The sequence below is a fragment of the Haliaeetus leucocephalus genome, unplaced genomic scaffold (assembly GCF_000737465.1).
Source record: "Haliaeetus leucocephalus isolate CR32 unplaced genomic scaffold, Haliaeetus_leucocephalus-4.0 Scaffold68, whole genome shotgun sequence".
In the NCBI taxonomy this organism is placed as follows: Eukaryota; Metazoa; Chordata; class Aves; order Accipitriformes; family Accipitridae; genus Haliaeetus; species Haliaeetus leucocephalus.
Window position 1 is genome coordinate 566,456 of NW_010972504.1, and position 23,780 is coordinate 590,235.

A 23,780-nucleotide genomic window follows, 5' to 3' on the forward strand; every position below is an offset into this window, starting at 1 on the left:
TGCAATAATTGATGAGTTTCAGAGCAGCTTTAATTGATTTGATTACAAAAACATTAAGTTTAGCCAGATCTGTGTCCTGCAGTACCCTCTCCAGACAGACAGACACATACCACCAAAGATGATCTTCCTCCGGACTGTGAGCAGCACTTGACCATTCCGTGCAGCACTGGTCATTAAGTCCAAAACTTGTTTGTGTGACTTCCCCTTAACAGGGACCCCATCAATACACATCAGTTCATCCGCAGCTCGAAGCCTGCCGTCTTTTTCTGCTGCTCCCAATGGGATTATGGCTCCAATATAAATCTGTCAGCAGAGCAGAGTCAAGGGGTTTGAACGGCAGAACATGAACTCATCAGAACACGTAATGGTTGGAATCCAGGTGAATCCAGACAGATGAGGGCTTTTGGGAAGGTATTTTTAAAGATTATCTGACTGTCCAATTCTAGCAGAAACACAGCCAGTGAGTGTACTTAGCACAAGCTGACTCAGTGGCTACAAATTGGGGGCTCAAAGCATTCAGTAAATACTTAAAAGTTTGGGGACATTTTTAATCTTTATTTACATGAATTCTGGAAGCATTGCTATCTCTTGAGCATATTTTTCAGTTTGCTAAAAAGCCCAACTTTTGACATAAGCATGCACTATGTACTTATTACAAACATGATTTCCCAGACATTATTGAAACAAAAGCCTCTCATTCGTTCTACTTATTCTAGGGATTTTGTTTGTTTGTTTTGGTTTGGGTTTTTTGGGGTGTTTCAGTGTTGTTGTTGGTTTTTTTTGTTTGTTTTTTTTTTTTTTTTTTTATGAAGACCAGGCCAGAGTGATTGGGGAAGAAGCAAAAGCTTTCAAAAGAACTTGGTTTTACTTCTGAAAAGCTGCTCAGACAGTTCCATGCTTCAAGGTTTTTTCAGTGAACAGCTTTTGGTGATTAGATAATGAATTCAAACAGCTACACTTCCCTTAGCAATTTTGTCTACCCCCACCTCAAAGTGCTACTAAATATAACACAGATAAGAATGCCACACACTATTTCACATGCTAGAATAACATTCAGGTTAAATGAAAGATTAAGAATAATTAAGCCAGTACTCGTCGGAGGTTAAGCAATGGTGGGCACATCATCTGTACAGAGGATTCACAACATCAGCCTGACACTTACCAACAGCTATGGCTGTTATGGAAACAAAACACCACAAATGCTATAAAGTGCACAGAAGTAAAATTCTTTGGTTTTGCTCTTCCTTTTTGTTTAAATGCATGTTAGAGGAGGAAAAAAAAAAAAAAAGGCTAGCACTGGATCACAGCTGTGAATGGAAAAAACCATACTCCTTAACTGTAATCAGAAAACAATCTATGAGTATCTATTCCAAAAGCTTTTCCTCTTAACTTGACAGCTGAAGGAACGGCCCCTGACATACGGTACAAGTCTTAGCACTTCTTCCCAGAGAAAAACTTTTGCCTTTTTGGAAATGGAGGAAGTCTCCTAAAGCCTGCCATCAGAGGGACAGACTACCCAGGGGTTTCTGCACTGGCATTTACCCATCTGCCTCCAACTCCACCATTCCTTGGCAATGACCTCTCAAGCAGAGAGTCATCCAAGTCCAACTGCAACAGCTCTGCAGGCTGAGGCCAGGAAACACAACTACATTGACGACTTAAAATCATAACTGAACTCTAGCCACTGACCAGGTTAAAGCAAACTAGGCACTAACTAGTATTCTTCCTATTGTGCAAACATTAGAGCTACATTTTGATACCAGTTACAATGTAAAACAATACCAATATCCATTTGCAGGAGGAAGCCAGTCTTAACAGGTTCTGCTTCCAGGCTTTCACAAAAATCCTGAAGTACCACATTTTGTATTTTCCGAGATGAGAGGGAAAAACACAAGGCAAATAAAAGCCTGAAAGAGTGCACTGGAAAGGCTGTACTTGTCTCCTTGAGACAAATCCACCAGAAACCACAATGACTGATGGAACAAAATGCATTTTCAAAAATTCGGTGGGAGAGGTGGGAAAAAAGGGTGCAACACAATCCCAAATCTCTCCTCGTTTCACTGGGCTGTATTCAAAAGAATGGCCTGACAGAATTTTTGCAGGGTAAGCAGCCGCTTCCTTCCACTCATCTACTCCCCAGCATGCGCCAACGTGCAAAGCGCACTGAGCTTTGCCAGGGCGCATTTTGTGCCAAGACCACCATTGGGATCAGGTGGAAACAGGCAAAGGCTGGGTTCCAGCACTGCCCTTTTGAGTGCTCCCAAGACACAGCAACAACTACAGAAACACCATCAGTATTACCAGCCTGACACAGAAAACCGCTGCCAAAGACAGACTCTAGATAGTGGAAAGGGCACGGGAGCCTTGCAGATTAAAGTCAGCCACGAAGAGGAAAAAAAGAAAGGTAATCTGAACCAACTCTTGATCTTTAAAAGGCAATTACTGAATTGATCAATTTTGCCATCACTGAACTGTTTAGAACGAGAGAGAAATGAGGATGACAGAGTAGGAGTCATTCCAATGGTAATACTGTAAGATAACACATAGGTAACTGTAAACAGTTTCACTTACAGGCTGATCTGGTCCATCCCCTCCAAGCACCCGGAAACCAAAGCCTGACTCTTGTTTTCGCAGGAAAACATCCAGATCTCTTGTGTTTGGAGCTAAGACAAAGTAACATTTCAAAACATGTAAGGAGCTATCTTTGATCATTGAAAGTTCATGCTTTGGTGGTGCATTCTGACTCTTCTCATTGACTGAACGCAGTAACCAGAAATACAGTAAATAATTCAAACAGTCAAATCTTCAGTGACATTCTTTTCCCAAAACAGAAAAATAAATTTTCAAGAAAAGGCTGAAAAAGGAAAGGATAGATCAACAAATGCCAAAGGAGAAATCACAGCTGCATTTGTACAGTGGGCCAGGATAAAAGCCAGTCTGTAATACAACTCAGAGCTACCTTCTATAAACTCTGAAATGGTCAGGTCTACTTCAGTGTACTTCAGAACTAGATCATCCTTGAGACCATTTCTGTGTTTAACTGTTTTATTGTAATAATGGTTGAAACATATTGTATCTTTTTTTGAAAAAGGTGTTCCACAGTTTTCTAGTTTCTGTACGACTGACGCATTTCTCAAAATGTTTGATCTACAGGAGGTTAACAAACTCAATACGAAAGTCACAGTAGTTTTACCACACATATAACAAGGAAAAAATTCCTTCATAATTGAATATTTCCACGTTGAAGTTGATATACTCACGTTTGTCATCATATATAGTCTTAGACTTCAGGTAGACTTCCGAAGGGTCCAGTTTAGGAGAGCCTGGTCGTACAGCAGTGGGTGGAAATGGCATTGGCTGTGGGATGGGATCACCGACAGCTTCCAAACTCCCAGAACTGTCCTGCTTGTCCTTCTGAAAGAGACACCACCCCACAAAATGCATATTAAATCAAAAGCGTAACTGAACTTGTGTACTTCTGCGCACAAAGAACATCATGCAGAAGTGAAATGCAGGGCAACACAAGGGAATAGGGGAATATTATTACAACTCAACGTAGCTTTTCCACTGTATGTGTCTGACTGGACTACTGAAGTCTCCCTCATCAGGCCACAGATTTCTACTGAAGACTGGGCTTAGAAAGGGGGTTTGAAGGGACTGATGCTCAGAGATGGGTAAAGCTAGCCAGTTCCTGCTGGTTACAGACATGTGAGCTGAAGCAGGGTGTGCAGGACCAGTCATGTCTGGAGAAGAGACAGATTCCTCTGCAGGCACCCGCCAGGCTCTGGACCACGGTCCACCACCACGAGTGAGAGCTGCTCCACAGGCAGTGCCTCCTGCCCACAGCCAAACCACATCCAAACAAGAGCACGAGGTGTGCCCAACATCAGGTTGCTTGCTGCAGGTATCCCAGTGGCATTACAAATACTGAACAGGAGGAATACACTTGGGTAGGGTGAGGCATTAGTAATTCAGTATTTGCATTTTTCTTTTATGATCTGATAGCTGCAACACTCCTTTTACTATTTCATGAAGAAAGAACACCAAGCATCCTTGTGGCCACTCACCCTAATTTCCAATCCATTATGCACTAAAGTAACTCCAAATACTTATTCTGGGCTGAAACCCAACCTGGAAAACTGTAACATGGTAGTGTGCATGCATCTGTGCATGTTAAACAAAAGCAAAAGCAGAACAGACTTAGATATGCCCTTCTATGAAGAGTGGAAGAAACCCCCTCCAAGCAATTTAGCACTTTGACACTTCTTGCAAGTTTGCAAACACAAGAACTTGCCCTTTTTAACTCAATTATTTTGCCATGCTGCTTAATGCCACTGAACATCGAGCGCTCCATGGGAAGTTGCTACTGCACGTGTGCTGGAATGCCAGTCCCCGAGTCCGTAGTATTTTTAGCATGCCTGCACAGAGTGCACTGACATGGGAGCCACACTGACAAGGCTTGCATCCTCAAACTGCAGAGATTTATGCACCGATTTATTTAGTGTGGGCAGCTGGACAACTGCAAGGAACTGAATCTGCAAATCTTATTGAGTGCAGTCTGTTTCAAGTGCACTGAACTTGTGTGCTCACATTATCCCACTGCTGGGATACGACTTAAATAATCAAACAGCAGGACAAAGACAGAAGCTACATCTACATCCTGGTAATGGGGTTTTCCTAAAATGAAATAGTTTTTTTCTGTAGAAGAAACATTTTTAAAGGAACAGCTCTGTTCACCAACTAGCCTAATTCATAAAAGTGCTCATGACAAAAATATGCATTACTATCAGCATTATCAAATCAGAGGGTATTTTATTAAACCCAACAATTCTTTACTGAGCTTATTTATTAGCTATACTAGGTATAAGATATCCCAACAGATTGAACTTCCAGGAATAATGAGTATCAAACTAGAAATGTACCGCTACATAGAGACTTCCTGAAAATAAGGATTCAAGCAAGCATTTTAAGAAGGAAGTACTAACCAGTCCGTTAATTCTATGCAAGGATTGAGAAATATCAAAGTGTTATAAATTTGCTTTAAAAATCCCATTTCACTTTAATACAGGTAATTAGCAATGAAGAAAAAACATAGGTAACTATTTTGTTTCCCTTTTAATGGGTATTCTGACAGCAGTTAGTTAAGACAATGAATTTGTACCAGCTGAGTAAACATGGTTTTGATAACTCATCTTTCAGATTATCACAGGGACTAAAATCCAGAGGAGATGAGACTACAAAAGCAGGTCAAAACATGCACAGATAGCAGCTTCCAGTATAGTGCAAAAAAAGGAAATAATGATAGAACTTAAGTGGCAATGTCATATTTAAAAATCATGACAAATCAACAATACATCCATTGTCATAAAAGATCTTTGCTGCATTCTTGATTCTTCAGTATTAAGGAGAGACACACCCATCACGTCATTAAACAACTCAAAGGAATCTTTTGTGTTAAGTAGACCATATTTATGAGTCTGTTTTGCAACCAAAACCCCCTGAATATTCTCCATCAGAAACAAATTTAAATACATCACTAATACTCACCCCTTTGGCAGTTTTAGTAGGTGAGGGTGGACCTGAAGAAAATACAATGTAGAAAGCAATTTCAATACTAGCTCACCAGAAGTTTGAACAGCATTAAGGCAATATAATCAGCTGCTCCTGGGTTAAAAATAACAACTGCTTATTCAGTCTTTTTTTAAATGGCAAAATGAATGTTCACTTGACAAAAAACATCACTTCACAGACGTCTCAAATTAGAACTGCTAGCTGTACAACAATGAAAAATACCTATTTCTCTTTTTGCTAGACACTGGTCAACCAAACCACACATCAGTTCATTGGATACGGAGACTTTGTGAATTTGTCTAGAGGAATTTCACTTGCTACCAAAGAAATGTAATTATATCCTTAGCTGATTAAAGAATAGTAGCATTTATACAGAAAAAGATCTGGAGATTTTTGCAAATGTCGGTGACTGTTTGCAGTGACACTCTCAGGGCTACAATAGAAGCTTAAACGGACACTAAGCAGCCACACGTTGCTTCATAATTCATTCAGCTCCTTCTGGCAAATGCATGCTATCTACTGGTCAGTTTTTGGGGAGAAGACACATTCTGGTCCATGACTGACAGTCAATGAAGATGTATAAATATGCAAATGCAAAAATGAGAATTTTTCTGGTATTTCCAGTGATCAGCTCCTCCTCACCGCAGATGTTTTTTTCTGTCTCCTGTAATCACCTGTCCATTACAGCTAACAGTTACTGGAATACATTTGTAAAGCCTCAGAGAACTCTGTCCATCATATGCTTTGTATTATGCTTGAGACTGCATTTTTGCTTTAGCACTCCCTAGACACTTGGAAGAGACTGCATAAACATATCATAATAAAATTTTTTGGAAAAAAACCCACCAAACAACCAAACAAAAAACCCAACCAAAACCCTAGCAACATGCTCTCACCCCAAACACTCAGGGGTATAAATTAAACTTAGAACATAATGGCTCAGAGACATAATAAGCTGCTACATAGCTGTCAAGACTGGACACCATTTAGATATTGCACTAAAAGAGGACTTTTAAAAAGCATATAACCATATACGACAAGTGTAAATTCACATACGTACCTCCTCTTAAGATAAGCAGCGGCACCTCTGCTCCTACTGGAAACTGCTTCAGTACCTCCACCACCTGCAGATGTGTCAAGCTCTGTACATTCTGATGGCAAATCTCCTTGATTACGTCCCCCTTCTGAAGGCCTTGACACCACTGGCTGTCTAAAATCATTTTCACCTTCTGTCCTGTGGGACTGTCTGCGATGGCAAACCCAAAGCCTTTAGGACCTTTGACTAGAGGAATGGTGACCAGCTCTGGCTGAGAGCCTCCTGAAGATGCAAGAGAGATCCTCTGCTCAGTTGTATCCATGGAAGGGCCATTCAGACGACCATTGACCAACATAGGGCCCACTTTTCCATTCTGGTCCAACACAACTGCTCCTGCTATTAAATCTTGGCTGGTCACACAAACATCTCCTTTGGTCACAGGCGGTCCGTTTATAATAGGCGTAGCTGTCACTATATCTACCACAGGGTCTTCATTGTCATCAGGAAGAGGATAACCACGACACAAAGTCATGTTCACATACTGATTGACGGGAACTAGCTGAAACATCTGGACAACATCTGCATGGGTATGGCCAAGGACACAACTTCCATTTATGTCTACAATGACATCACCTGTTACAAAAGAAAGTTCAACAGTGTCAAAATGAGAAACGAAACCATCCACACCTGTCTTGTGTTCTGAGACTCAGAACAAAAGCCTAACGGGAGGAAATCACTGTGCAGTCTCCAAAACTAATAATGAATGGTGGCTGGGCTATTGCCTCTTGGCTATCTGTTGCCAAAAAGCATAAGGGATTTCCTCTTTGCATTTATTCTATTTCATCTCAGAACACACAGTTTGCTAAATATATAAAGTTTAATCTGCAGCAGATTTAAAAAATGATACTCTACAGCCACAGGAGATGAAGTAGTGCAGGCATACTACTGCAAGCAGATGTCTCCTACTTTAATTCATATTGTACAGCATGCTAAACTCAATCCAGAATAAATCGGATTTTTTGGGGAGGGGGTCATATGTTTATTTTAGGACTGGCTGAACTTAAGCTAGGATTGCACTCACACACGTTCCGTACTCTTACACTCTTGCCACACATGGCTAAGCATGTATTTTCAAAATGAAGTGGAAGTAGGCTTCAGATCCTGAAACCTTGTTTCATAATTTGCATCCTTTTGATCATGAAACTTTGCATGTGCAATACAATATTCCCAGCAAGCAAACGTCTTATCATTTAAATGCCTGGGCATCAGTAAAACAGTAACTCTCTTATTACATGAACTACAACAGGAATAGATATACATCTTTTCATTCAAACGTGTGTGTGCACCACCACACAATGCTGCAGGATCGTCTTCATTTCTACAGAGGAAAATGAATTGCATACAAACAAGTTCAAACAATAGGTCTGCAACAAAACAGGAAATTGTTTCATTTCGAAAGTAAACAGTATTATATCATCGAAAGCATGAACTCTTCTTACTCTTACCTGAAGAGTAAGAGACTTTACATGTTATGTAAAGAAGCATTTTGCCTTTTCTAGTATGTAAACCATATGTCACAGTAAGCTTATATGTAACTTAAATGTATAACACTGAAAAACATGCAATTCTTCATGGATTACAGGTATTCTCATCCCTCGTTTCCTCACTTGTCCAGTTCATATAGCTTTGCTTGCTCATTCCTGCTGTATGTTTTTGCAATTTTAATATTTGGTGTTATGTTTTTTGACAGCAACAAGGCAAAATAGACCAGAATGCACACACACTATTTTTACTTTATGTATAGAAAAGAAACAGAAAAAAAAACATTCTGTCAACAGCCATGAAGCCAAAAGTCTTTGCTAAAGCAGAACTACTGAAATCTTCAGAAGAGTCCTCAAAGTACATTTGTATCTAGAACGCTGCTTCTTTTCCTTTTCAGCCACTGCTCTGCACAGACCTTTCACAAATCTGAAAACTATTTCATTTAGTGAGGTGTTCATATTCAGAGTCAGGGGATAGAGTCATCCAACCTCCTGTGCCTCAGAAGCTGCATTCTCTAAAAGCACCACAGGAAATGGAAGTTTAGAGAAATAGTACTTGACCTGGTGCAATTCTCCCATCTTGTGCAGCAGGTCCGTCTTTTAAGACATTCTTCACCTGGAGAAACTCATCAGGTCTGTCCCCTCCAATGATTGTAAAGCCAAATCCCATTGTACTTTTTTTCAGTGATGTCCGTATAAGTGCTCCTGTAAGCTGAGATGGATCTCTAGTGAAGACAGACTTCTCTGGTCCTACTGAATTATGGAATAGAGAGACATGAAGGTAGGAAACAAGGGTTAGTTTTAGTAAGTTGGTTGGTTGGTTGTTTTTTAAGGTGTCATACAAGTTAATGATTTGTTTGGTTAACATTGGTTAACCTCTGCAGCACTGTTAGGGAGTAAAGCAAGCAAGATACTGTTACACTCATTTCACAGCTCAGTTATGTGAATGGAAAACTTAGGAGTTTTTTCAAGACCATAGTACAAATTCCAACAGAGCTGGAACTAAAGCTCCCACCTATAAATCCCAGTATTACACTCTAACCCTTGAATACCAAGCTTAAAATAGATCAAAAGCATAAAAATTCAAGGTGTGGGTTTACCTGCATATTCCAGCTGGCTCTTCTAACCCTGCATATATTAAAAAACTCCTTATGACAACCAGCTTCAGAATGATCGAAATTATTTTAAAGCAGTCTTAGGGTCTCAGTTCAATTTTAACATTTAAAAAAAAAAAATCATTCAAAACCACTGTGGATTTGGGAGGGCAACACCACAACGGCCAGCAAAAAGACAAGGCTAATGCCTTGATGAATTCCAAAACTGGTTACTTATGATGCATGCTTGCAGATAAAGATATTAGTGACAAAGAACACAATATTCTGCAATACCTGATTTTGAAGGGCCAACATCAGTCTGTCCTAGATGTTTCTTTCTTTTGGCTTCCAATACTGGGTTTTCAAACTGAGTTTTCTGGTTAATATGACTGTAGACATACAAAAGGTAGGTCAGGATTTCAGCAGAAAGCATTCTGCCTATTTCGCAGAAAAAGAGAACCACAAAAGATACATCTACAAATACTATTTTTTATTATCTCAGATAAATGCCGTGGAGGAATGAATGATAAACTATCATAATCAACACTGAAAGCATTTTTGTTCTTTCAACAACTTGATTTACTTTAAGAACCAACACAATTTTACTTCCTGTAATTATTAGGTAGAGTATACCTTCATTCCACTCTGCAAATTTTCAAAAGGTTGTAATAGTTTAGAACTGAGAAAACCTGCTTTTTCTGTTGACCCTATGTGTTGCTTCCATCTACCTACAATGTTTACAAACTCAGACATCACCTTTTTAATAGTAGATGCTAGAGTAGTACAGCAGAGTGGAAAAAAAACCCAGTAAGTTTGAGCAGAATTTAAACACCTGTGTTGGCTTTGCAAAGTCAAAAAATGTTAGCTTGCTCTCTGAAGCTAACATTTTCAATTCTCCTAATTTTCTTCTCCATAGTTAGAGAGATTTCATTTAGTCTGACCTGAAGGAGATTCAAAAGAGCTCTTGCAGCAGTTCAGTAGTTATTTACTTGGCTCTTTGGAAACAGCAATGAGATACAAGTTACTTTTGCTCTTTTATAGTTATCAGGTGCCACTCTTAAATCGAGTGACCCCATTTTTGTTAAACCTAAGAAAAATGATATCAGCTCATTCCCGTTAATAAATTACTTTGGTTGCTACTTGTTTTCCCTCCCCAAATGAAATACAGTCCATTAAGTCAGTAAGGTCACACCATGGATCTTCTCACATGCCAGTGCTTCAGAAGTATGCACCATGTGTTCACTGCCCCTAGAACTGTTTCTGCTGGATATGTCTAGTACTTACATTGCATTACAACCTATACATACTGCCTATCAAGTGCCTCATTATTTTCCACTCAGTTTATAATTATGTCAAATTAATAATTAGCACTTACTCAACATAGTATGTTCCGTATTGAGGGTCTTCTATTTTTTCCCATCCATAAGGAAGCTCTGCAATCAGAAAGAACAAAATTTTCCATTATAGTGGAAAACTATCTGCAAATGTCAGAGTTCTTACGAAGGAACGAGAGGACAGATTACAGACTCATGAAAAATATGAGGAAAATATAGGTCTTTTTTTATTTCCCTTCATTTGCTTGAGGCTGGTCCTTCTGATGAAAGGATATCAGCCTGTTCCAGGGAATGTGAAGCCCTATAACTCTCACTCTTTGTTCCACTAGATGAGACGACTTGTATTCAACAAAATGACACCACTTTAAACATATAATAAACTTAAAGATGAGATACAAACTAACCTATTAAGAGAGGAAGAACCTATAAAGGGGAAGAAAAATACATTATTTAAAGTTAATCTAATTATAAATTATTAATGTGATTTGATAGTTGTCAACTTTTTAAACTACACAATATGAATATGGTCACACTGCTTCTGCCCCCAAATACACCATAAAAGACAGCTATCAATGCCTCACAGTATCACATCCCAAGCTTGTAAAATCACACATCTCCATTCCTCTTGTACCTTCCGTTTAAGACCACCTAGCAGAAGTAACATCACCTTTATGTATTCTCTCAATAACATCAGGATATTTCACTGTCACATTCTGACAATGTTTTCAGTTTTCAATCAACCCAAGAAACCTTCAGTCAGAACTATCACAGCCATATGTGATGAGTAGAGCCCCCACCATCATAGGCTATTTCGCCCTGATGTTTACAATATAGTAAGACATCCCAAAACTACCTAGCACTTGTTCAGGTCTGACCGCATCAATTCAGGACAGACTGCCTGGCCTGCCAAGATGACAAAATGCAGTTTGTGCTGCTGCAGCCTGACTGCTCTTACAGCCGCAGCAAGCTAGCTGACAGTGGCTCGGGCTTGGACTGTGTTGGACATCCCTACATTAGGGGTCTAAAATAAAAAATTACGTTTGATATAGGTACTGAAAGTTACACGTGAAAAGCTCCTTTTTATGGCAAATTCAGAATCTGGTAAGATGGTACCCCAGCAGCAGATCATTACTGACTGAAGGTGACAAGCAGTTAGCACAAAGGTCCAATTATTCTAGTTTTACTGTTCTAGTTATCTTGACCATGGAAATTTAAATATTATAATAATGGGTACAGTCAGGTAGCTAGACATTTTAAGGATAAAATTGCTATGTAGTCTTGTTTGAGGCTGCCCTAAGTTTGACAGTGACAGGAATTTTCCTAGCATATGACAGCATGTTACCAATTGTTAATACCAGCATCACTCCACAGGGTTTGACAAAAGACGCAGTGGGTCTATTCGTTTAAATGTTGTTCATTTGTGTATCCTGCATCTCTTTGTTTAAAGTGCTCTTTTTATCCTGCGGTGGGCTGCACGTATGTTTAATAAGCAGCAGTATGCGTCCATTGCTCCAGCTGGCTTCATTATGAATACATCGTTGTTAGGCTGTGCGATTTAGGAGGACGACAGGCTATTCTGAGTCTGCCTCAGCTTTTGTAATATGTCAGGCATTTGCCAATGACAGAACTATTTGGTACTCTTTTCTAGCTGACTAAATTGCATGACTATGTAGGAAACGGCTGCAGGAATTGTCTGTAGGCCAATCATGAACCTGTAAGTCTTGAAGCAACAGTGTGAAGAGTTGAAAGTAGTCAGGTTGTTCTCCCTACTGATGCATTCAAATATTACATCATGTCACATGCAATAGGTATCATTAGGAATAGGTATTATGCTGTATCTTCTTTATTATTCCTATATTCTAACACTTATGGACCTTTTCCTCCTGCCATATTCCACCCGCAAAACAATTTCCAGTGAGATCGTCAATAATGTATGCAGCTTTCTCCTTAGCAATGATAGTTACCAGAACAAAATATCTCATTCTCTTCTCAGGAATGCAGATAAACCCATGATTCAGTCAGATTCTACTGCTCCAGGGAAAATACACTACAGACTTCCCCAGTCTTATGTAAACTCTTATTGCCACCAGACTAGGGACACTCAGCACTATACTGCCTGTGCCAGAGCCACGTGTAGCAGGAAAAAGCTTCTACCACAGCAGTAATGGATTGTATCCAGCTGTGATAAACTCAGACATTTATCAGCACAGGTAACACATGAATTCTGAACATCTCACCTCCGTCTTCACAATCTTCAGGAGCTTTGGCCTTCTTACAGAGCCGCGGATCAAGCCACGTGGTTGTCTTGGTGTTATGACTATGGAGCAGAACACATGCCATTAAAAGAAGAGAACTTCCTCAGACTGAAGAAAGTTTGCTTTACTTTTAAATATTTACCACCATAAGCAAACTGTAGCTTTTAGATAATACAACCTTTATTTGTGTCTCAGTCACATCATAAAATGCTAAAAAGAAAAGGCAACAATGATGCTCAGAGGTACCAGCACACTGGAGACTCTCCAGGACAGATGTGAAATGTTAGAGGTACAAACACTCTCCCCTGCCCCTGAGAGCTCATGTGGGAATAGCAGCTGTTTCTACCTGGAAGGAAAAAGTATTTTTAGCCTCTTCTTATGCTTAACTCTCAGTAAGGTTTCTGTTTCATTTTTGCCTTAGAATTCATAAATGAGGCTGTTTCACATGTGCACATGAGCTACTTTCCTACCGTGTGCTTTAATCTGTGCTATTTGTATTTTTAAGCATGCATTCCCAGCCAAGGAACACAAGCAGTGAAGAAAGAATAAACAAGCTCTTGGATTTCACAGAAATTTGACATAGTGAAGGTTTATACGATGTTATACCTCACTTAGCAATATCCACCCAGCTTTGTATTTTGTGAGATACAAAACTCATATTACAAACTGACTTTACATGTGGAACCATAAGGCTTTCCTGTCTGATGGCAATCGTACAAGTATGCAACACAGATGACTATCAGTAAGGAACATAACAGTAGGAACAGATTAAATTTCATAGAGAAATAGAAGCAGTAAGAGCAGAAGGAGAGAGGTGTAAGAGCAGCAGGCAGCTTCCTAGACTGCAGCCCATCAGCATTTCTCCCCTCCAAAGGGCATACCAACCCCTGACAGGTGTCAGTCTACTCACTCAATGAAGTAGATCATGCCAGTGTCAGTGTAGGCCATCTCCCAGTTCTTAGGCAGTGGTTCCAGAGTTTCATCCCTCGACAAGTAATTTCTGAAGTCCATGGAGCTGCTTGTCTGGTTGTAGCTGGGAACAGGTTTCATCCAGTCAGGAGAATCTGAATGTTTTTCTTTGTTTTCTGCAGTTGTTCAGGGAAAGTGTTACTATTTGTCAGATGTTTATGTTGTTTCTCACAAAGAACCACCCTCTTAATCTGGCTATGAGTGGATGTCAAACACGTCCCTGCATGTGATGTGCATTTTTCCACTTTTTTTTTTTTCAGCTGTGAACTTTGAAAAGCTGACATGAAAACACTGAACTCTGCTCTTCCCCTGCCAAACAGAATTAGCCTTGCATTATGTGTCTGACCCTACCCTGAAAAATCAACGCTGGCAGAAATCAAAGTTCACTACACTTTCTTGCCGTTCCTACATAAAGAACAGTGTTTGTAATGCCATCAAAAAAAACCCCAAATCCTACCAATATTCCCCAACGCACCAGAGTAAAATGTAGAGAAGACCCAAACTGTCAATAAAACAAACACCACTCTCCCTCAAGCCACAAGAAGAAAATGCTCCCAAAAATCCCTGCAGAAAACTTTAAATGCAAGCCTCCACCCTTCAGTCCCAAGGCTATGCTTGGTATCCTCCATCACATGACGATGTCCATGACCTTCACCTAACAACCAGCCTGGCCACCGGGCCGCTCTGTGCTGTGGTGCTGCCAGCCCTGAAGCTTGCAAGATTAGGTCAGGTCTGGTCAATATAAGTCTGTCTTAAACAGTCACACAGAGGATCATCTGCAAATGCAATGTGATGGTTTCTCTCCGCCACCAGTTCTTCCCCCTTGAGATGAGTAACCATGACAGCGAAAGAAAGAGGGCATCCTGCCAATCTTTGAAAGGTCCGACTGGACACTGGTGCAGCCTCAACGCACTCTGCTTTATTTCTCTCCATAAAGTCCCCTTCAGGCAGTTTCAGGTTGTGCAATAGATCACTTAACCAAAATCATGTGAAAATTTTACAGTACGAGCTAGTGTTGCTCCTTAAACCAATCGCTTCACTAAAATCTCCTGCATACAAATTCAGTAATCTCCTCAAAATTAAACAATAACATTTACAGGGTATGAATTATACTCTGCAAAGGATTCCATGATTTGAAGAGTGGATAAATTTTTCCTTCCTCCTCATGCAACTGGCCGATACCCAGCACTACATGTTCTCTACTGAGCAGCGCATTTTATGATGCAATTGCACATCTGGCTGAGAGAACAGCTGTTTCTTTTTAAAATATAATTTCAAAATCAAATAAAAACACCAGTCTGAATAGAAAAACGCCTTCAAACTTTACCAAAACTAAGGAAGCGGTTCAAGCAAGCATGAATGTTTTTTGTATGCTTCTTATCCATTCATACAATACTTCAAGGAATTTCTCCCCTTGTCAACCAACCTATCCCTCCGCTGCCATTAACTGCTTCCTTTTCCTCCTCTTCCTCCTCTTCAGGGAGAGAACTGTCCATCCTTTGCATTTTGCTGACAGATGTGGTTCTTTTCCTCTGTGATTCGGTATCAAAATCATTGTCAAAAAGAACTTGATCCACTGGATCAGGCTGAAAGGGGCTGGGCTCTGCTGGAGGCTTCGGAGTACCATAAAAATTACCTGACAATGAGACAGAAATCAAGATCACTAAAGCACTGATATATGCTGAAAGTATTGGCAGTGAATGTTTTATTGCCCATGTGAAGTGTTTTTGGCGAAAGACCTGAACTGTAACTTAACTTCTTAAAGAAGACATCAGCAGTATCAAAAAACATTCAACAGTCAAAACCTATTTATTCCTACATTGTCTTTTTGCCAATGATGCTATTGGACATCAGAAAACCAATAGATTTAATTCAAAATTTCTATCCTTCTACATGTTTTCAAAGAAAAAGACAGATTTGTTACTTTGCTTGGAATTCACTAACGCTCCATAAAGAGACTTGGGGAACAGTCTGAGAGAAGCAGAACAGTGAAAAATCAATTGTTCTTACTCTATATACTGATTAACTGATTAACAGAGTAATATGCAGCAGCAGAAACACACTAAAGTCAAAAAGCAAATTAATTTTGTGCAGAAACATAAAGTATCTATTTACACAAAACCAGTTACAAATAATTGCTTTTAAAGTTACAGTCCTACAATTTTCTACTGACAATACACTTGCTAAACAAAGCTGCTAGTATAGCTTCATCTAAAAATGATTTGTACTTGACAAAAATGAACAGATTTTTACTTCATTATTTAAGTCTAAAACACAAAGACTAGGAATCATCTGTTGTTTTCTGGAAAAGTATTTCAGCAATTGACCTCTCTCCTGACTGCTCATATGATTTTTATTAGGGAATTGAGCACACAGCAGGAGAACTTCCCAGAATTCCTGCTGGGGTAACTTTTGGTGGCTGGATATGGTTTTGACCATGTAAAAAAATAAATAAGAAACCCTTCTGAAAATATCAGTGAGGGTGAGGCTCAAAGTGGTGACAGCCAGATAAAGAGGTGCTAAGGGTGGGGGAGGAAGTGCTAGTTCACTCTAAATTTGCTTAGGAGATTTCCAGACAGGACGATGTTAACAGACAGTACAAGACATGTCAACAAGGAGGTACAGAGCCTTTCACAGAATTTTCTACTTTGGACTTTTTTTTTTTTTTTTTTTAGGCAGGGGGGAAATCAATCAAAACCACTTAAGTGCCAGTAAACCACCACCTACCAAAGAAGTCCTCTAGATGCATGCTTAAACTTGCTTTAATCAAATATATGTTAAACATCTGTAAAAATCAGGCAGGTTTATGATCTGGTAAATTCTGTTGAACATTAATGAAAGTTGCACGTGCTCAGTATTTCTGAAAATTTGTTTGTAATTTGGTTGCCTTCAAGTACAACTATATATTTGAAAAAAATCTAGCCAGATCATATTTCAGGTTTTATAAACTTGGATACAAAAAGCAACGTGAGATGTTTGCAATTTTTTCTGTTCACAGTGTCAAGAGGTAAGTCATTCAATAGTAAAAAGCAGCAGAAGGCAGGCAATCATTACTTGAAACTCATCTGCAACCAGGCGCGCTCCACAGGAGTGCAAGACATCCCAGGGCTGAGCCAGTCAAACTGGTCTCTCCTCCCTCCCACTTTAAACAAAAGGGGGGGTTTGGTCCATCCCCCCACCCCAGAGTACAGGGATGTGAGGAAGTTATCTCTGACTGCCATCAAACCCTTTAAAACTAACCAAAGCAAAGCAAAAGCCCACCACACAATGGCACCTCCATGACTCCTCTGGATAACCAGTTCCTCACGGTTCACTACCTTCATTACAATGTTTTTCCCCATCACATTTAACAAAACCAACTTTGCTACAGATTTGGACAATCTGGTCTAGCAAAATACTTGGTTTTTTCCCTGTTGTATCAGAATTGCCCTTGCCTCTTGTCCTTTTGATGTGTGCTTCTGAGAAGAACATGGCTCTGTTCTCAAAGGTTTAAACAAAATTGACTGAATTCTCTTAAAACAAAATTGTACCAAGCATAGACAAACATTTTCAGAATGCTTCCTCAAAAATGCAATAGGGAAAATAATCAGATGGCATTAAGACTGGTTGAAAGGACAACCTGTGATTTAGTAGAGAGCTTTAAAAAAAGACCACTATTCCTCTTCAGTCTAAAAACAGACTTAATATTGCCACTCTACTAGTGTAATGACCATCAATGGGTGGGAAAAGTGGCACCTCCTGGGTACAAGGAGCTACACCCAGACCAAGATACTGGACATGAGTACTGGGTATTCCCATTCCATTAAACTTCATCAACATACCATCATATGTTCCACTTTCTAGCAAGGCTCCACTTTCTTCCAGTGCTTTAAACTGCTCAACAGGAATGAAATTATAGTCTACTCCAGGGACCTCCCCATCTCTGGGAGCCCTTGTAGTGCCTGAAAAGACAGAGAAAACACTCTTGTAAGATACTTAAGTGCTGCCTGCTGTACAATTCACTAAAAACAATATATTTTTGAATCTTTATGCAATGATGATGTCACTCCAGTAAGATAAGAGTTAGAACACTGGTGAGCAAGTGAACAATAACGTATAAAAACTAGGCCGATAAATTACGTAGGTACAACAGTTGCATTGAGGAAGGAGGAGAAAAAACGGCTGGGTGAGGAATTAGAGAGAATTCTTTCTTATGCTCAGTGAACCAAAAACGACTTCTATGGAAGCTGACAATGCCTGGGCTAGGCAGTTGCAGTCTGGGATTCTGGGGGGGCTGTTTAACAGCTGTGGTATTTTAATACAGCTATAAAGGTGCTTCATGTCTCCATTGTTTCCACTCACTAATTTGCAATGAGGTCAGCGTGACTAAGCACATTTGATTTTTGGGCCACCAAATCCATAACTGGGCACAGAAACTATTTTTTAACCTTACAACTCAGAGTGTAATTCAGCTATACTCCAAACCCTGGCTGTAGGTAAGCTTTTTCAAAGTAATCAGTAAATTGCTGTGTTAATGCAGAAGTTCTCAAAGCGTTATGTCTATAAATACGGGCCTCCCATAGTTATAATAGCTTAATTAAAGCTCTCCTGGAAAGGACTCCACTGATTCATTACTGCCCATAACCTAATAGCATTTTAAAGGCATATGTCAATTTTTTCAGGCAGCAGCATGAACAAGAGCTGCTAGTAAATAAACTGCATTTCACTATTATTATCTTTTAAGAAAGTCACAAACTTTTGGGCACAGTAGTTACAAAAATGTTACTTGACAAACTTTTAAGTTTTTAGTGCAATGAATATTTAAATACAGTCGGTGATGAGCCTTTTTAATCCGTGAACCTTTGAGACAAGGTAAAGGATGATCTTGTGATAATTAAGAAATGAAATGGCACAGAAGGGTGAGAAGCAACGACAGGGTATTTGGCAGCTGTAAGAGCATCCTGTACCTTGAACGGTGCTTTCTATAAATGTCCACTCATGTGAGCAGTAATCTTTAGGCACCTCGCTAAAGGCAAGTTAACACCTGCGTCAGTTGGACCAAAAGATGCTAGCAGATGCTCAAGAGCAGAAGCGCTGGCATAACTGATGAGACAGGTCCATCCAGATTCACTAATTAATTCTTGTTCATGCGCTGTTCCTTCCTCCTCTTCTTGTGCCACAGATTCACTCTCCCTCCTGCCACCACCTCCTTGTATGGTCTTCTCAAGATGAGCGAATAACAGTTCCCCTGTACCTTTTGCCATTGCAACCCTCCCACAACTCTCCTTCCAGCTGCGCTACTCTACCTAATGCACATGACCCTCTCAAGGTCTCAGTTTCCTCTTTCTGCAATACATTGACAAAAATCAGGACATGTTTGTACTGCTTGATCATGCTGAGGAAGATTTATTTCCCGTGGCAGCTGTGGTTACTCTAACAACAACAACTGAACAACTTCCGAAGGGTAAAACACAAATAATACTAAAACACTCCGAGCTATGAATTCTGAAGTTTTTGCTGTTTTGTCAGTCCATATTGGCTGTACCTTTTCATTGCAACTTAAGATACGAAACTATTCTAGCAAAATCATTTACAGAAGTTCCTGCTGCAAGGTAAAACTATAAACCAGATTAAGAGTGAAGGCATTCAAAGCTCTCAAATTATGTGACGGTTAGCAGGAACAGATCAAATGAGGCTGATCTTTACATACTTACAAGGGATGGTTCTCAAGTAGAGATTGTCTCTGATCACTTGCTGGAGTTTATGGTCTATCGAGCCCTTCTGGAACTGAAGGCTCAAGTAGTGGCGCAAGTCTTTGTTGATGACTTTTCCTTAAAGAACAACAAGCAAGAATAACTTGTAAAAATTAAGCAGGATCTCACAACAAGAACAGCATTTCACTGCTATAAACATTTCAAAAAAAGAAAGCAGCAGAAAGAGTTGGATTGTTCTAAATGCAATGACCTGAATGGAAAAGCCATTTTATGCTACCAAAGCCTGACTCTCTGCTGCTGTAAATTGGCACGGTGATTTTAAGCACAGCTGAGCAACAACCATCCAACCTCAGTGTCTCCCAAGCAATATTCTGGAATTGTTTGGACATCAATAAGAAGTATTAAAATACAAAATCTATTACCAAAATTAAAAGTCTCTATAGCCAGGAAACTGCTTCAAAATATAGTAAGAATACTTTCTATTCAATTTACACCTACTGGCTAGGCACCTGAACTCAGCATTTTGTCACATGGGAATCTGCATTCTTGATGTTATAAAACAGAAATATTTTCTTTTTAAAAACACTACATAATAGGAAAGAGTTTTTTTACAATTATTCCTTTGCAATACTTCTGTCAGGCATCATTAGCGAATCTGTTATATCACTAGATAACCACGGCCCCTTCAGCACACAAATAACTGATCTCTTGTATTAGTGCTTCATCCTTCTGACAGAAGGGTACAAACCAATCTTTTGTACCCTGTCATCTTCCCAGAAAGCACATTAAATAGGGTTCAGTGACCTTGATAAATTTAAGTTACATACTACAGCAGAACAGTCGGGGCTTTAGGGAAAAAGACTCAAGTCTTTGTCTTCAATACCCAACCTAGGAGATGGCCAGTAGCAGGCATATGCTGGTGTATCACAACAGCGGGAACAAAAGCTGGGACAACTGCTCCTTTTAAATTATGTCAGCAACAAGTTACAAATGTATTAACCTGCCATAGGAGTGATTCTGACAGGAGCCTCTGAAGCCTGCTAAGACCAGCTGCTGAAGAGACTACCTCAAAAGGCCCGAGAATGAAATGGGGCACAGACCCACATCAGCCTTAATACAAAGCTCACCTACACCTTAAGCTGAGATTACTGTACTTACATAACGTGTCAAATTTGGAAAAAAACCCAACAAACCAAACCCCAAAAAATCCTTCCACCACTAACAAAGGTTTCCCAACCATGTGTCACTGCTGCAAAGTCAGTTGCATATTTTGGTTTTGGCAAGTTTGCCCTTTCCCTTCCCTTTTTGCCAAGTTAAGGGCAAATACACACCTTATACTTAAGGTCTCTCAAACATTTACTCGGCTACCACCATGCACTAACAGCAAACCATGTCTCAATTTGCGCCCTTTTCCCTCTGCTGGAAAGTATTTAAAAGCAAAACCAAGATTACCTATCAGCCCTCTCTTCGTAGAGGTTTGTGCTGTCCATAAATTAACCAAAACCCAAACAAAACCACCCTAAGCCCCCAAGCAAAGAAAAGCCCACCGCACACCCACACATGCCCCCAAGAACACAGGCAGCACACCTGCTGCTTAACACCAGCCCTGAGCTTCAAATGAAGTCCATTTCTCACCATCCTTTCACACCGTCATTTAAAAATTATGCCCAGAAACACAAAAAGCATTCTACAGCATTGAGACAACACAGCAGTACAGTCCTCACTGCTTTCCAGGAGTTATACAAACGGCACGGCAATTCCCACTAACATGGGTGGGGTGAGCAGCACCTCCCCAGCCACCGGACTCCTTCCCAAACACGAAACTCGCAGTAACTCTGCAGCTCCCCGGGGTCTGACGCTCTCTGTTGTTATGACAGCAAGCCCCCAGCTCAATTCCCTCTTTTGCCATCATGAGCTGTTCTTTATAAAACTTTGGATTTGCTTCCTGCAGCATAATGAGCAAAACATGCCGCAGAAAATGAAAACAAATGGTGTAGTCTCCAGCAAGAAAAATATTTTCCATTTGTTACTACAAATCACTTTATTATTTGTAGACAAGATGGTTTCTCAACATTAAAAAATGTTTTACCACTAAAATGGTCCATCCATCTCCCTGTCAAAGCCAGATCTATAGCACTGCACTTTAACAATACAAGCATATTTCACTTAGGCAGATCAATACACACATATTTCACTCAGGCAGATGAATCTGGTTGTTAGCTATGTTCAGAGCACTGCACATTGGACAAAACTTGGCAAGAGGCGAAAATCTGTACTGGATGTAGAATTAGAGATAGAGACTTTATTCAGTGATCTTACCCTCTTCATGTTTTAAAATTTAAAAGCTCATAAACCCTTTTCAATAAGTATCAACTCAGTCCAAAAAAAAAAAAGTAAAACCAAAGCTGCTGCTAAGGATATGCCAACACTGAGGGGTTAATCTTAACATTAAAACCTTGAAGACTGGACTATACTCTAAGACCAAGATGACTAAATTGAAGATTGAAAGGATTGCCTGGGGAAAACAGAAGAAAGTCAAACAAAATAGCAGGCAGAGAGAAAATGACAGAAAGTCACATAGAGAATGGTGCGCATTGGAAAGCAGAAAAATAAAGTAATAGTAAGGATGCTTTAGGCAACCTCCAGAGCTTGTTCTTATGCAAAAGCCAGATATTTCCTCCTTCAGGAGCTGAACATGCTCCCTTACATGTTTCACGCAGGCTTTTAGGAGAACTTCATGTATCAGGCTCTCCAAAATGACCTAATAAATGTCGAGTTGGTGTTTGTTTTGCTGCTGAGCTGTCTCTGAAGGACGACACACAAAACACAGGGACCAGTCAAGAGGAATAATGTATTTTATACCATTCGGGTTCTGCAAGATGAACAGGCACAAGCCTCTTGTTTTCAGTTTTAATTTAAATTAACCACAAAGAATGAGGATATGCACACTGCAGTTCAGTAAAGAAAACTAAGTGACTGCAGACGAAAAAAAGCCTTGAGTACCACTGCAGCAAAATACAGCGCTGTGAAGGACAGAGGCAAGTGTGAGTGACAGAGACATTGCGAAAAATGGGGGTAGTGGCTTTCATCTCTCATCACACCATAAACTGCAACAGTAAAGTTGCCTTTGCTGCTGTACCTAAGCAGGACAAAGATAGCTATTTATACATGCAACCTGTCATGGAACTGCTAAAGTATATGCATTGCAATTGCAAACAGATGAGTATCGCCATGGTACTACTAGAATTCAACACAAAGAATGCTGTTTCTAAATTAGCAATATTGGTGAAACAGCAAAGCTCAAAGTTTAAATATGCAAATAAATTTTAAGAATTCAATCTGTGAAGATTTTATGCTGCTGCCCAATAATAAGTCACAGAAAAATAATGTCACAAGTATGTCTGGCTAATGCTGCTAGTACATGGAGTCCATCTGCGACATCCTCCACAAATCACTCTGAGGACCACACGGAAATTCTCCATTTCATTTTGATGCACATTTTAGGCAGGCAGACATAGGTGGCAACTTTCTAGAGGCACGGCACATCGTATTCACTGCACTATGCGGGGAGCTATATTCCGAAGTTTCCATGCCAACAACTCCTAGAGACAGTGGCATCTATATGCTAATAAGGAGCTGCAATGCTGAGGGGCAAATGAATGAGTACACAGCGTTCTTCTTTCAAACTTTTCGAAAAATACTTTACTGTTAATTATAAAAGCAATTTTTCAAAGTTGCAGTTTATTAAGAGCATACTACTTTCCTATTAAACTATATAATTCATTACTAGGGCACACTTTCACCGTAGCCTTTAGCACAAGACATATTTTAAGGGACCAGCTGTGAAAATGGAATTGCACTCCCTCAATATAGAATCATAGAATGGTTGGGGACAGAAGGGACCGAAAAGACCACCTCGTTCCAACCCCCCTGCTGTGGGCAGGCACACCTTCCTCTGCTAGACCCGGCTGCTCAAAGCCCCATCCAACCCGGCCTTGAACACTTCAGGGATGGGGCAGTACTCGTTCTCGGAGTAAATTTTTAAAAAGCCTGTCTGCAGTCCCGGTGTGTTCCACTGGTGAACCGAAGGGTTAAAACACCCTCAAAAGCTCACAGCAGGCAGGGCGGCAGCCGAGGCCTTTGCCCAGGGCCCGGCGGGGGGTGGTGGTTGGTGTCCCCGGCGGGGACCGAGGCTGAGGCAAGGCTGGGGGCTCGGGGCGGGGAACGGGACCCGCTCCCCCGGGCCGGCCGGTCTCCGGGCCGGCGCGGCCCCTGAGCGGTCGGGCA

The 23,780-nt window shown here is 40.3% G+C and overlaps 1 protein-coding gene across 1 annotated transcript in view; it reads right to left on the minus strand.

Moving 5' to 3' along the window:
- The window catches only part of MAGI3 (membrane associated guanylate kinase, WW and PDZ domain containing 3), a 99,273-nt gene that overhangs the window by 15,302 nt on the left and 60,191 nt on the right, over positions 1-23,780 (minus strand). The window contains exons 2-14 of the mRNA XM_010579684.1: positions 19,494-19,610; positions 17,622-17,741; positions 15,227-15,436; positions 13,742-13,916; positions 12,814-12,893; positions 10,618-10,675; positions 9,537-9,631; positions 8,710-8,898; positions 6,632-7,240; positions 5,548-5,579; positions 3,261-3,414; positions 2,572-2,663; positions 111-303 (exon numbers count right to left, since the gene is read on the minus strand). Coding sequence (XP_010577986.1) covers positions 111-303; positions 2,572-2,663; positions 3,261-3,414; positions 5,548-5,579; positions 6,632-7,240; positions 8,710-8,898; positions 9,537-9,631; positions 10,618-10,675; positions 12,814-12,893; positions 13,742-13,916; positions 15,227-15,436; positions 17,622-17,741; positions 19,494-19,610 — 2,124 coding nt within the window. The remainder of the gene's footprint in view (positions 1-110; positions 304-2,571; positions 2,664-3,260; positions 3,415-5,547; positions 5,580-6,631; positions 7,241-8,709; positions 8,899-9,536; positions 9,632-10,617; positions 10,676-12,813; positions 12,894-13,741; positions 13,917-15,226; positions 15,437-17,621; positions 17,742-19,493; positions 19,611-23,780) is intronic.